Source organism: Nuphar pumila, chromosome 12 (genome assembly GCF_984573655.1).
Source record: "Nuphar pumila chromosome 12, dmNupPumi1.hap1.1, whole genome shotgun sequence".
NCBI classification, from domain to species: Eukaryota; Viridiplantae; Streptophyta; class Magnoliopsida; order Nymphaeales; family Nymphaeaceae; genus Nuphar; species Nuphar pumila.
This window is the reverse complement of record NC_143260.1, coordinates 19,209,665-19,223,871: the sequence shown is the minus strand read 5'-3', so window position 1 is coordinate 19,223,871 and position 14,207 is coordinate 19,209,665. Positions and strand designations below refer to the sequence as shown.

The 14,207-nt window shown below is 37.3% G+C and overlaps 1 protein-coding gene across 1 annotated transcript in view; it reads left to right on the top strand.

The window, feature by feature from the left end:
* LOC149820206 (uncharacterized) overlaps positions 1–14,207 on the top strand; it is a 172,139-nt gene that overhangs the window by 25,995 nt on the left and 131,937 nt on the right. The window contains exons 3-4 of the mRNA XM_089982397.1: positions 9,609–9,763; positions 9,908–10,147. Coding sequence (XP_089838523.1) covers positions 9,609–9,763; positions 9,908–10,147 — 395 coding nt within the window. The remainder of the gene's footprint in view (positions 1–9,608; positions 9,764–9,907; positions 10,148–14,207) is intronic.

The window sequence follows — 14,207 nt, the reverse complement described above, 5'->3', positions numbered from 1 at the left end:
TGACTTATGGTAAAGGTAGAGGAGGGAATTCTTTTTGAGGTAAGGGAGGACAAGGGAGAAATGCCTTTGGGGGTCGTGGCCTCCTTTCAACGCCCAGTATACAGGGACAAAGACCCATTCGTACTTGCTTCGTATGCAATAAGAAAGAGCATATTAAAGCAAATTGTTGATTCAATCCTCAAAATAAAGGAAAAATCCCACAAACAGAAGCTAAGAAAGAAGGAGAAGTAAAAGAATTGCTATTGGCAGCCTTGGCAGGCTTGAATATGAAACAAAATGATAAGGGCATTTGGTACGTCGACTCTGGAGCAGCGACCAACGTCTCGGGTGATGCGGGTAAACTCTTGAATCCTACTCTTATGTTGGTAAGAATAGCATAGTCACAAGAGATGGTTCTCATCAGTCCATCTCACATATTGGAAATGCCATTATACCCATGTCCAAGTCTCCCTTTAATCTTTCAAATGTTATTCATGCTCCTAATATTCAGAAGAACATTGTTTTTGTCTCAAAACTTGTTGATGATGTTAATGCCTCAGTTGAATTTACCCCCTCTTTTGTTTATGTCAAGGATCTTCGCACGAGGGAGACATTCGGTGAGGGAAAGAGACGAGACAACATGTACATCTTTCAAGAAGATCCCTCCTTCTCTGTTCATCTTGCCGGTTCGTCCTTGAAGCCTCATCAACATCCATCTTTTGGTTCTTCTGAATATGTATTTGCCATTTCTGAATGTAATAAGCCAACTCTTTGGCATAGTCGTTTGGGTCACTGTGGTCATCTTTTTATTGAAAAACTTGTCTTGAATAATTTCATTCCTAAGTCCAGTCTGAGTTAAAAAACCAATAATATAAAATATCCTAGTTGTCATTTATGTAAGTGTCATGTCTTGCCCTTCAATTCAATTAATAAGAGAGCTTCAAGGCCTTTTGATGTCATATGTTCTGATGTCTAGGGTCGTGCCCCAATTGCTTCTATTTTTGGTAGTAAATATTACCTTATTTTCATTGATAGTTATTCACGCTATACTTAGATATTTTTCATGAAACATAAATCAGAAGTTTTTAGATTGTTTCAAAAATTTCATTCCTTTGTCAAAAATCATTTCTCTACCATTATTCTCAATTTCCAATGTGATGGAGGAGGTGAATTCTCTTCTAGTGATTTTGTTGGTTTCCTTCGATATAATGGGATAAAGAGAAAAGTGTCTTGCCCACATACACCTCAACAAAATGGGGTAGCTGAGAGGAAGCATCAACATATTGTTGAGAGTGCAATGAGCATGATGCACAAAAGTAATCTTCCTATCACCCTATGGACAAAAGCCTTTCACTCCACAGTCCATGTGATAAATCGGTTGCCCATGACCATTTTAGAAAATAAGTCACCACTTTTTTCTCTGTTTGGCATACATCCCGACTATCATGAATTACGCGTGTTTGGATCTGTGTGCTATGTTCACGTTGACAGCTCATTGAGACATAAGTTTCAGGACAAAGCCTTAAAGTGCAGGTTTGTGGGATATGCTGAAGACTACAAAGGGTATAGGTGCTATGATCTATTGAGCAAACACGTTAAAATATCGCGAAATGTGGTTTTTGACGAGATGAATTTTGACAATCAGCTTGATGTTCCAAGTCTTCATGTTGTTGATTCACGTCCCAGTGTTGAGGTGTACTATCCATGGTTAAATTTAGAACTCTGGAAGATTGCAGTCGGAAGGAGATATGTGAAGAATCAACAACTGCATCCCAACCAGAAGAGGTTACCACACAAAACTTGGAGCCAGTAAGGTATAAAGGTGTTGTATACACCAAACGAGAGAAAGAGTCATCATCCATCCCTTGCACAGACAATGGTCCTTCTACTCGCTCCACAGATGTTGGACATCAGAAGATCCACCCGGACCCAACATCCACTTAACATGTGGGTAAGCTATAAAAATTTTTCATTGGATTTTCAACTGTTCCTAACGTCCATAAACAAAGAGGACGAGCCTCTCACATTTTATCAAGCTGCAAGTTCTAGAAGATGAATTGAAGCAATGAATGAAGAAATTAAAGCCTTACATGAATGTGGTACATGAAAAGTTGTACCTAGACCACTAAATAGAATTGTGGTTGGGTCGAAGTGGGTGTACAAGATAAAATATAAGCCAGATGGAAGCGTTGAAAGGTATAAAGCTAGACTTGTAGCCAAAGGATTCATACAAGAACAAGGACAGAACTTTGATGAAACTTTCAGCCCTATTGTTAAGATAGCAACCATTCGCATTGTGTTGAGTCTAGCCATTGAACATGGATGAACGTTGAGTCAGTTAGATGTTAAAAATGCCTTTTTACACGGGGACCTAAAAGAGAAAGTTTATATGGAACAACCCACTGGGTATGCAGAAGAAGATGCTAATCAGTATGTATGCAGGTTGAACAAAACACTCTATTGATTGAAACAAGCTTCTCGGTCCTGGTTTGAAAGTTTCTTGTTGGAAATACATAAGCACAGTTTCTCTCGGTCTCTTCTAGATCACTCATTATTCATTCACAATGAACGGGATGTCACCACTCTTCTATTGATATACGTAGATGATATCATTATCACAGGGAACTGCAGGAATCATATTGAGGAAGTGAAGAAGTTATTAAGTAAGAGATTCAAAATGAAAGATCTGGGAGAGCTGCGATATTTTCTTGGGGTGGAAGTTGATAAGACGTGTGATGCACTTACTCTTACTCAACACAAATACACGATGGATATTCTTAGTAGGGCAGACATGAAAGATTGTAAACCATTGGCAACTCAAAGTATCATTCATCAAAAATTGAGTTCTAAAGAAGGGGTTTTATATGGAGATCCTACTAGGTATCGTAGCATAGTTGGCATGCTGCAATACCTGACTTTTACTAGACCCGACATAGTGTATTCGGTTAATCAGGGATCTCAGTTTATGCACGAACCCCATACATCACACATGGAGGCAGTTAATGTTGATTGGGCTGGTGACCCAGATGAACGAAGACCAGTTTCTGGTTATTGTGGTTTCATTGGATCAAACATGATATCTTGGAGTAGTAGAAAGCAAAAGGCGGTTGCCAGGTCGAGTATAGAGGCTGAATACAGATCGATGGTTGCTGCTACTGCTGAGGCTACATGTATAAGACATCTCCTGACAGAGATGGGAGAACCAATTGCTCGATCACTTCTATTTTGTGATAATCAAAGTGCCATCAATATGTCCTTTAATCCCATTTATCATAGTCGAGCAAAGCATATTGAGATAGATCAACATTTTGTCAGGAAAAAAGGTTGAACAAAAGGAGATTGAGCCTATGTTTGTGCGAAGTGAAGAGCACATTGCAGATATTTTTACCAAAGGGCTGACAAAGGACAAATTTTGGTTTCTGAAAGGCAAGTTGTTCATGGTCCAAGACCATGCACAACTTGAGGGAGGATGAAACGAAGTCGTTATTGGATCTTGGACCCAAGTCGGGTCTGTGCAGGACCATACCCGACTACTGTATTGGATCGGATCAAGATCCGAACGTTGGAAGTATTGTAAATATGCTTGTTGTAAAAGGATATTTTTGTACCTTAAAATTATGTAATTGTTATATACTCAAAACATAATACAATGAGGGTGCGCTGAGCTCTTCTTAACGTGTTTTCTCTGCAGCCTCTTCTCCCAATTTTCGTTTCTTCTTTCCTGTACAGGTGAACGTGAAGATATTCACAATTTAACAAGATCATGTGCTTATACTCCTCAAAAACTGGATTAGCCGAGAGAAAACATAGGCATATAATTGAAACTACTAGAACTCTTTTAATTGAAAAAGATGTTTCAAAACATTTTTGGGCTGAAGCATGTTTGACGATTGTATACCTCGTCAATCGACTCCCATCATCTAAGCTTCAAAACATCTCTTCTATGAAAAACTTTTTAAAGTTTCTCTTGATTATCTTAGATTAAGGTCTTTTGGATGCAAGTGTTTTGTTCTCACGAACAAAAACAATAAACTCTTATAGTTTGTTATTTCTGAAATTAAAACATCTAAACCCTTTCTAAGTTTCTCCATATCCAAATAAAGCACACGGTATGGCTTTGAGAAAGAGTTTATTGTTTTTGTTCGTGAGAACAAAACACTTGCATCCAAAAGACCTTAATCTAAGATAATCAAGAGAAACTTTAAAAAGTTTTTCATAGAAGAGATGTTTTGAAGCTTAGATGATGGGAGTCGATTGACGAGGTATACAATCGTCAAACATGCTTCAGCCCAAAAATGTTTTGAAACATCTTTTTCAATTAAAAGAGTTCTAGTAGTTTCAATTATATGCCTATGTTTTCTCTCGGCTAATCCAGTTTTTGAGGAGTATAAGCACATGATCTTGTTAAATTGTGAATATCTTCACGTTCACCTGTACAGGAAAGAAGAAACGAAAATTGGGAGAAGAGGCTGCAGAGAAAACACGTTAAGAAGAGCTCAGCGCACCCTCATTGTATTATGTTTTGAGTATATAACAATTACATAATTTTAAGGTACAAAAATATCCTTTTACAACAAGCATATTTACAATACTTCCAACGTTCGGATCTTGATCCGATCCAATACAGTAGTCGGGTATGGTCCTGCACAGACCCGACTTGGGTCCAAGATCCAATAGGCGGTTGCCAGGTCGAGTATAGAGGCTGAATACAGATCGATGGTTGCTGCTACTGCTGAGGCTACATGTATAAGACATCTCCTGACAGAGATGGGAGAACCAATTGCTCGATCACTTATATTTTGTGATAATCAAAGTGCCATCAATATGTCCTTTAATCCCATTTATCATAGTCGAGCAAAGCATATTGAGATAGATCAACATTTTGTCAGGAAAAAAGGTTGAACAAAAGGAGATTGAGCCTATGTTTGTGCGAAGTGAAGAGCACATTGCAGATATTTTCACCAAAGGGCTGACAAAGGACAAATTTTGGTTTCTGAAAGGCAAGTTGTTCATGGTCCAGGACCATGCACAACTTGAGGGAGGATGAAACGAAGTCGTTATTGGATCTTGGACCCAAGTCGGGTCTGTGCAGGACCATACCCGACTACTGTATTGGATCAGATCAAGATCCGAACGTTGGAAGTATTGTAAATATGCTTGTTGTAAAAGGATATTTTTGTACCTTAAAATTATGTAATTGTTATATACTCAAAACATAATACAATGAGGGTGCGCTGAGCTCTTCTTAACGTGTTTTCTCTGCAGCCTCTTCTCCCAATTTTCGTTTCTTCTTTCCTGTACAGGTGAACGTGAAGATATTCACAATTTAACAAGATCATGTGCTTATACTCCTCAAAAACTGGATTAGCCGAGAGAAAACATAGGCATATAATTGAAACTACTAGAACTCTTTTAATTGAAAAAGATGTTTCAAAACATTTTTGGGCTGAAGCATGTTTGACGATTGTATACCTCGTCAATCGACTCCCATCATCTAAGCTTCAAAACATCTCTTCTATGAAAAACTTTTTAAAGTTTCTCTTGATTATCTTAGATTAAGGTCTTTTGGATGCAAGTGTTTTGTTCTCACGAACAAAAACAATAAACTCTTTCTCAAAGCCATACCGTGTGCTTTATTTGGATATGGAGAAACTTAGAAAGGGTTTAGATGTTTTAATTTCAGAAATAACAAACTATATATATATATATATATATATATATATATATATATATATATATATATATATATATATATATCCAGAAATGTTCGCTTTCTGGAAAATGAAAGTTTTTTTTTCAAATGTGCCTGAGAAAGACTCTGAGTACTCTTTTTTTGCTTGAATTATTGCCTCAATGTAAGGGTGATTCTTCGTATGAGAATGATAGAAATAAAGAGCCTTAATCAAATCAGAATGGTGACAATATTGAAACTGGAGGACCTAGTATAATTCAATATAGAAGACGTGACAATGATAGTCAACCAAATGCTTTAGAAAGGTACTCTACCTTTGAAAATCAAACTGAAGTCGTCAGAAGATTAGATAGGACTTTTAGACTCCCTGATAGATTTATTTCATATGAATCATTCTCACCTCAATATAGGGCTTGTCTAACTAGGATTTTGACTTATTTTGAACTTACTACATATAAACAAGCAAAAGAATATCCTGAATGGGTAAAAGTTATAAATGAAGAATTAAGAACACTCAAAAAATTCATGACTTGGAAAGTCTCTGAATTGCCTAAAGGCAAGAAAACTATACAATGTAGATGAGTGTATAAAGTTAAAACTAAGAGTGATGAGACTCTAGAAAGAAACAAGGCTCAGTTAGTTGTTAAAAGGTATGCACAAAAATACAAAATAGACTATGATGAGACATTTACATCAGTAGCTAGGATAACTTCAATTAGGACCCTTATTGTTGTTGGCCTATATACCAAATGAATCTTAAAAATGCTTTTCTAAATGGATATTTAAAAGAAGAGGTTTATATGGATTCACATCTTGGATATCAAATCCCCTTTGGTAAGGTCCTTCGATTGAGAAAAACTCTTTATGATTTTAAACTGGTACCTAAAGCATGATATGATCGCTTTAGTTCTGTCATGCTAAAGCTTGATTTTAAGTCTTGTTATGTGATACTGCTATGTTCACTAAGAAATTTGATGAAGGTATTGTTATTCTTCTTTTTTATGTTGATGATATAATCATTATAGGTGAAGACAAACAAGGAATAGAAGATATTAAATGTATCCTCAAAAAATATTTTGAAATGACTAATCTTGGATTTTTCAGATTTTTTTTGCAATTGAGGTTGCTTACTCTCCTCAAGGATACTTGCTTTCTCAAACTAAGTTTGCTAATGATATTATTGATAGGTCTTATTGAAAAAAAGGTGGACACACCTGAAGTTCTTAACTCCAAGATGAAGATTAATGATGATCCTACTCTATATCGCCAAATGATTGGTGCCCTGACTTATTTAAATATTTCTAAGCCTGATGTTGCACATGCACTTCATACCGCTAGCCAATTTCAACATTCTCCCACCACTCTTCACATGAGTGGTGTGATAAAACTTGTTAGATATTTATAAACCTCTACCTCTAGAGGTCTTTTGTTATCCTCCTCTTCATCTCTTGAGTTGAGTGCTTATTTTGACTCATTAGTGAGGAGATCCAAATTATTGATGCTCAACTACTGGTTTTTGTACATGATTCTTTGGTGTCGTGAAAGTACAAAAAGCAGCAGAAAATGTCTTTATCATCCATTGAAGCCGAGTACTGTGCCATGGCTACAACAACATTAGAGATTGTTTAGTTGCAAAGATTACTTGAAGACATGATCGTTCATCTTTCGATACCTTCCAGATTGTTTTGTGATAATAAGAGTGCAATATACATAGCTAGCAACTATACATTTCATGAAAGAACCAAGCATATCGAATATCAAAATGGATTGTCACTATGTGCGTGAAAAATTTCTGAAGCACACCATCACTCTACCTTATGTTACCTTCGAATATCAACTAACAAACTTTTTCACCAAGGCGCTTCTGTCACCTTGATTTCACTTTGTTCTTAACAAATTTTCGGTAATTACACCATAAGTTTGAGGGGAATGTTAAAATGTGTTATATATATATATATGCACCCCTCACAGAAATGGTATTTCAGTAAATTCATCTTGTAACATGTGTCAGTCCACTAGGGACTGTCGACCTAATGTTTTTAGTTGTTTTTTTTATTTCTCTTTTTTATTTTGTAAAGCTGACAGCTACTTTGGGCCAGCCCTTTAATACATGGAGTGCCTATTTAAAGGCACTCCTTCCCTTTGTAATAAGTAATGCCATGCTTATTTGAATAAACTCTCTTATTTTTTATGTGCTCTTGCTCCATTTTGAGAGTTTGTGTGATTAGCCCTCATTGGCTCTTTGTATTTGGCCCATTAGTGGCTCTTGTACTTGTGAGTGTGCACCTTTGTAGCCACTTTGTGGCATTGTATTTGTGCCCTTGTTGCTTCATTACAAGAAAATGCACAATAATTATGTTTAGTGTGGTGGTTTTCTTTTCTGCTGTTAAAATAAAGGTCACGTGTTGAAGGTCCCGCCCCTCTCCCTTTACCTGATACCCAGAAAAGAATTACTAGATGAAAATGCAAATTGATATTTTTAATGTTTTCCTGCGAGGGATGGCTACCATGATCCATGTTTGATTATTTTATTCACTTCTTATCTTCATTTCCTTGTGGTGGCTACTTTGAATTTCATATGATTTTCTGCCCTCTAGTATATTCCTGTGTTGTCCTGTGGAATCCTAAAGCGAATTTTGGTGCCACTTGGACCTTTTAATAGTTTATTCTGGCACATCCTTTGCAAGTTGATGGGCACTATGCATGTAGGCTATCACAAAAGGAAATTGCAGTTCTTGAGAATCCCACTGATGATGTCAGCTAGTGGACTATATTAATAACGTATGGGACGTGAATTTCTCCTTGTGCTGTGTTATGTTGAAAATTTTCACATATTTCATTGTTGCTCTGGCTACGACTGTATTTGTTGTTAATAACTAATACTCTGACAAAATGGTTGATGTTCCTGGAAAATATCCAGTTCCTTTGACAGATATCACACCCAGAAAAGGTGTCCAACAGCGGTAGGCCTAAAACTGAAATAACCTTGACTTGCTTCTTAAACATAAAGGAAAACGATTTGGCCCAAAAAGATAAGTCTGGTGTTGAACTCTGTTGTCCAGGTAACTCATCCTGCTTATTATCTGATTAAACAACCAAGGATGTAGATGATGATAATCAAAATCAAATTCGATAGCCCTAAGTTTCTACAGTTTTGGAAGGAGCACCTTGGCTGCCAAAAAGGTGTAGCGCTGGGTGTGGATAAACTGACCAACTTGATTATCAGGCACAATATCCAGTCGAAAGAGTGCAGACAGGTTTAGTTCCATCCATGCTGATTTCTTTTGGTCTAACACTGAATGTGGATGTGATCAATTATGTTCATAAGAATAGTTTAAGGACCCTAAGTCCTTAATTTTAAGGTGAGTGAGCTGAGGAATGGCTGTAGAGACTTGAGTATCATTATTCCCAACAAAAAAATGTCTTCCACATAAAGCATAAAGCAGCACAAGGCTGGGAAGCTTGGTAGACATAGCTAGATCTTCTTTACTACAAAATAAAACTTAAGTTAGACAGGAAGGAGCTACACCCTTGAGGCTAGGCCCATGGGACTTGTTTGAGTAGCTAGTTTGCCTTGTGAAGTAGACTGAAAAGAATATCCGGGATGGGGATGAGAGTGACAATGGCTGTTTAGAGGGGCACCAGACGGATGCCACTTGGTGTGTGTGCTAGCAGCCAGCGTCGTTGCCATCTCTGACTTTTCTCTGGCATAGACCTTGCCGAGGTGGTGCCATATTTGAATTCAATAATCTGTGGGAAAATCAAAGAGGATTGAGGAGTGGGAGGCCCTTTGACCGGTATAATCTGAAGTGGCTGAAGGAAAATTCCTAGGAGTACAATAGAGGTTAGTTGACAGAGAGGATTCTGTTGGTTAGGGAATGGCTGCTCCCTTTTCCTCCTTGTGTTTCATCACAAGAGTGCAATATTGGTTTTTCAGGTATCCTCACATTGAGAAGGACCACTTGGTGAAGCTGTTGAAGCAATTATTACTGATTGGATCTTCCACTGCGCATGACATTCCCCGAGGAAATACTCTAACTGCAACTGATGTACCTACTCTTCTTGGAAGTGGTCCTTTCTCGGTTCTTGATTGTGAGTAGTCTGTCATAGAAACCTTTTTTTACTTCTTAATTTCATTTTTACAGTATACCTGAACCCATACATTTTTGTTTGGCAGTATCACTAGCTATTTGGTGCTGAGTAATTTATTTGCCTGTTAAATCTCATTTTCTCCAGCTGGCAAAACTCAAGATGAAAAGAAAGTGATCCAAGTGCCATCTTATTTGCGCTGGCCGCATATGCAAGCTGACCAGGTGCATGGGTTGAGCTTGAGGGAGATTGGAGGTGGTTTCACTAAGCATCATCGTGCTCCATCTATTCGCGCAGCATGTTATGCAATTGCTAAGCCATCAACTTTGATGCAAAAGATGCAGATAATTAAAAAATTAAGGGGACACCAAAATGCTGTCTATTGTGGTATGGCTTTATTCAATCTAGACCATGTATTTACTCTTGATTTGTCTATCGTATTAGCCATGTGGTTGACATGATAGCTATCTGGTTAACTTTGAAGGTAATCTCTTATTAGACTATTATACTAAATCCTAATGTGATTCAGGCTTCTAACTTTTTACAGAAGTCAAGTTTAGTTGAAACTCCCTGTTTTGGATTTTCTTTGCATTTGGCTCTTTTATGGTTTCATTTACTGGGCTCATGCATGTCGGAATTTGATGCGTTGTGAAATAACAATCATACATGCCATTTTGTTTTCATGCTAAGGTTACCTATAGTAGAAGCCATTTTCATATGAAGATAACTTAGCAAAAGTCCAGAGGAAGGCAGGGTATTTATATAGTTTTCACTGATACAGCGAAGGCTTATGGCAGAATTTTAAGACCACTAATTTGGTCAGTGCTAAAGATCCTAAATGGATAACTAAAATTATTCAGGATATGTGTGAAGGGTTTGGCTAACATAAAAACAATAGATGATCATATTGCCCGTGAAACATGGACTTTAAGCCTTTGCTGCTTGCCTAGCCATGGACAAAGTGATGTCAACGTACTCAATTTAAGATGAATTTTTCATGTTCTACATGGATGACAGAGTATGATCCAGTTAGAGTAGAGAAAATTAAAACTTTAAAGGATATCCTAGAGAAAAAAGGATTAAGGGATTGGCAGAATTAACTCATAATGTGGAATGCACATCTATCAGAAGGCTAGTGAGCTTCATAATTACTATTAAGACTTTATGTTATTACACTGCAAGAAGATTTCATACTTACGCTCGACTCACAACAAAATCTTGGGTTAGATAAAGATATCATTACTCAGATTTGTGCAGGTCAAATAAAGTAGAGGCAAGCTAGTGGAGTGCCGTGTAATAAGTGAGTGCTTTTATGATAAAAGAAACATATCCATAAGTTTGCTACCTCCTTGAAAAGAATGGAGTGCTAGTACTTTTTGGGAAGGTTTTGTTGCTATGGATTCTTAGAAGACATAAAGCTTGTTTAGTTCGCAAGTGGTCCAGTAGATTTTGATAAAACATATGAGAAAATCATTTGTCCTTGGAGCTTTGTGGTGGACTGAAGGAATGTGAATTTCTTAGTCTACTCCTCGAAAGGCCTTTCTAAGATCAATCAATTAACAGGATAGATACTTGAAAAAAATTCACTTTCTAAGGAGCAGCAAGAGGTGTTAATTTGGGTGAAGGGCTGTCTGAAATGGGTGGTGACTCCATTCATCACGTTTTATTCCACTATATGTTAAATAACAACAATCTGACTTGTAACTCCTATTGCAGACAGCATGATGTTGAAGTGGTGGGTGTTTTGATTCCCCTTTTCTAGCCGTTGGATACAGTACCTTTGTTTCCACTTGTTCTTATCTCTAACATGCCATTTGACTATAGTTGTAAAGGTGGAAGATGTATGTTTCCCAATGGGCTTTTTGTCCTCTTCCTCGACCTTATTGTTCAAATTATTTCGTAGTGATGATAGCTTTGCTCCCTATGACTTTATGCTATTTGAGGGGCCTGTTCTACTTTTTTCCATTTTATTAGCAACTTATGTGATCTCTCTAGCATCCTCGTAATGTGGAAGATGGTCCACTTGCCTCTACATGTTTTTCTCCACTAGGTTATATCTTGTCTTGGAAACCATTCATCCAAAATTACCATTTCTAAAGTTTAAATATGCTTCTAACATTCTCTGAGTTACCCCACTTGACGAAGATTGCACTATGTTTACCGATCAATGTTGTTAAAAACGTGCCTCAAGGTGCAAAAAGCGCACCTCGCCTCATGGCAAGGGCCTTTTTTCCTTGAGGCACAAGCCCAAGGTGCAACTATGGTTGAGGCGTGTGCCTCGTACGCCTTAAAGCACACACCTCATTTTGACAAGGTCAAATGAGGTCAAAACCCTCATTTGACCGAAAATCCATGTAAAAAAACTAAACAAAAGGGGGCCTGATATTAGGGCACTCCCCTTTCGTCTTCTCTCCTCCCTCTTCACTATCAAAGAAGAAGACCAGAGGAGCAACTGCATGCATCCTCTCTCTTTTAGGTACATACTCTCTCGGTCACTCCTTCGACTCCTTCTTCTTCTCCTATGCCTCTCCCTCTCGCTGTCTCTCTCGCTCTCCCTCTTTCGTCACTCGTCTCTCGTTCTCCCTCTCCCCTCTCTTTCTCTCTCGTCTCTCACTCCCCCTCTCTCTGTCTCTCCCTCTCAGTGTCTCTCTCGCTCTCCCTGTCTGCCTCTCCCTCTTGATCTCTCGTCTCTCACTCTCCCCTTTCTTTCTCTCTCATTTCTCTTTCTGTTTTTTTCTGATGACCATTTAATTTTTTCTTTCTCTTTCTATTTTTTTCTGCACAAAGTTGGTACCCGTCTCATTGTTATTTTCTAAAAGTTATATGGATGAAAAACAAAATCTTTAGTTAAAACTTTAAGAAGTTCAGAACCCAAATGGGTGATCTTTTCTTTTTTGTTCTTTCTCTAAATTTAAGTCTATACGAGTGATATGATGAAATTGCGTGTATTTCTTTGCATATAAATAAGTTGGTGTTGTCTTTATCTCTTTTTTGTTTAAATGCATTGAATTCTAAAATTTCTCAAGTTAAACTATGGTGGTACTTGGTTTGCCACATATCCTTTATATTTATACCTTACTCAGCAGTAATATTAAAATTTGACAAAGAATACAAATAATAATGAAGAAAAGAAATAATAGATTTTATTGATTGTTAGGGATTTTGTTACTTAATTTTTTATTAAATGCTCATGTTTTATTTCTTAGATACTTAAATAGATCAAGTTGTTGCATTAATATTACTTTACATATTAATCTCATATTATTCGGTATTTATTTGAAATTTTCTATTTCTTATTAGTTGTTGCTTCATCAATAAAGCATTTCTTTTATTTATTTAAGTTTAAAAAATATTTTTTGAGGCTTACGCTTTACTCCTCGCTTTAATTTTTGGTGGAGTGCCTCGCTACGCCTCAACGCTTTTCACAACATTGTTACAGATATTCCTAGGGAGCACTTTGATATTGATAAATTGTTGGGCTTTAATGATCTTAGTCAATGCCAAAAATTGGTTTAATTTTTTTAGGCACAAATTGTGTTGTTATTGGACCATGTGTGCTCTCCTACCAATAGAATGTTAATGAGCTCTCGAGATTTTCTTATTATTTTCTTAGCTTTTTTTGTTGTTATTTACACTTTTTTCAATTTTGAAGCTCTCGAGATTTTCTTGTGATATTCCCAAGATTTATCAACTTTTGAAAATCTCTTCGAGAGATACCCTCATTGAGAATTTACCTTTAACGATACAGGTGACTCTAGTATAGTCAACCTATGACTTGGTCGAGTCATGCCAAAATTCGGCTGACTCGATCGAGTAAGCCCATGACTCGATCAATTTTTGTTCATTCCGAGTCAACCGAGTCACTGGGTTGACTCAGTGAGTTTTTAAACATTGCTTTCCTTAATGCAGAAGTCAAAATAAATACATGGCGAGGAATAACATCTGCTGTAGTTAGGGCTGCAGATGAGCTGGGTTCTAACTGAGCTCAAGCTGGCTCAAACTCAGCTCCTAAAAACTGGCTGTTCAAGCTTGGGTTGAGCTCGAGCTGAGCTTGAACAAAGTCTGTGATCGTTCAAGTCAAGCTCGAGCTAAGCTCGGTTTGGCTCGGCTCAAGCTGAACATCTCTACTTAAAAAAAAGAAAAAGAAATAAGAAGTAATGCTGCTGGGATTCGAACTCAACTCTCGTTAATGAAAGCCCAACACCTTACCCTTTAGGATGAAATATTATTTGTTGCATGTATTGTCAACAAAATATTTACATATACCAAACCTAAACTCGTTATTAACTATATGAACCAAGCTTTCAAGCTTAACCAAACTCGATTGCCTGTTCAAGTTCAGCCCGTTTATGTCTATTGAGCCCAAGCATTTGTTTAAGCTCGGCGTGTTTATTAGTTTGAACAAATTCTAGCCGAGTTTAAACGGATTGAGCCTGAGCTAGCTCTG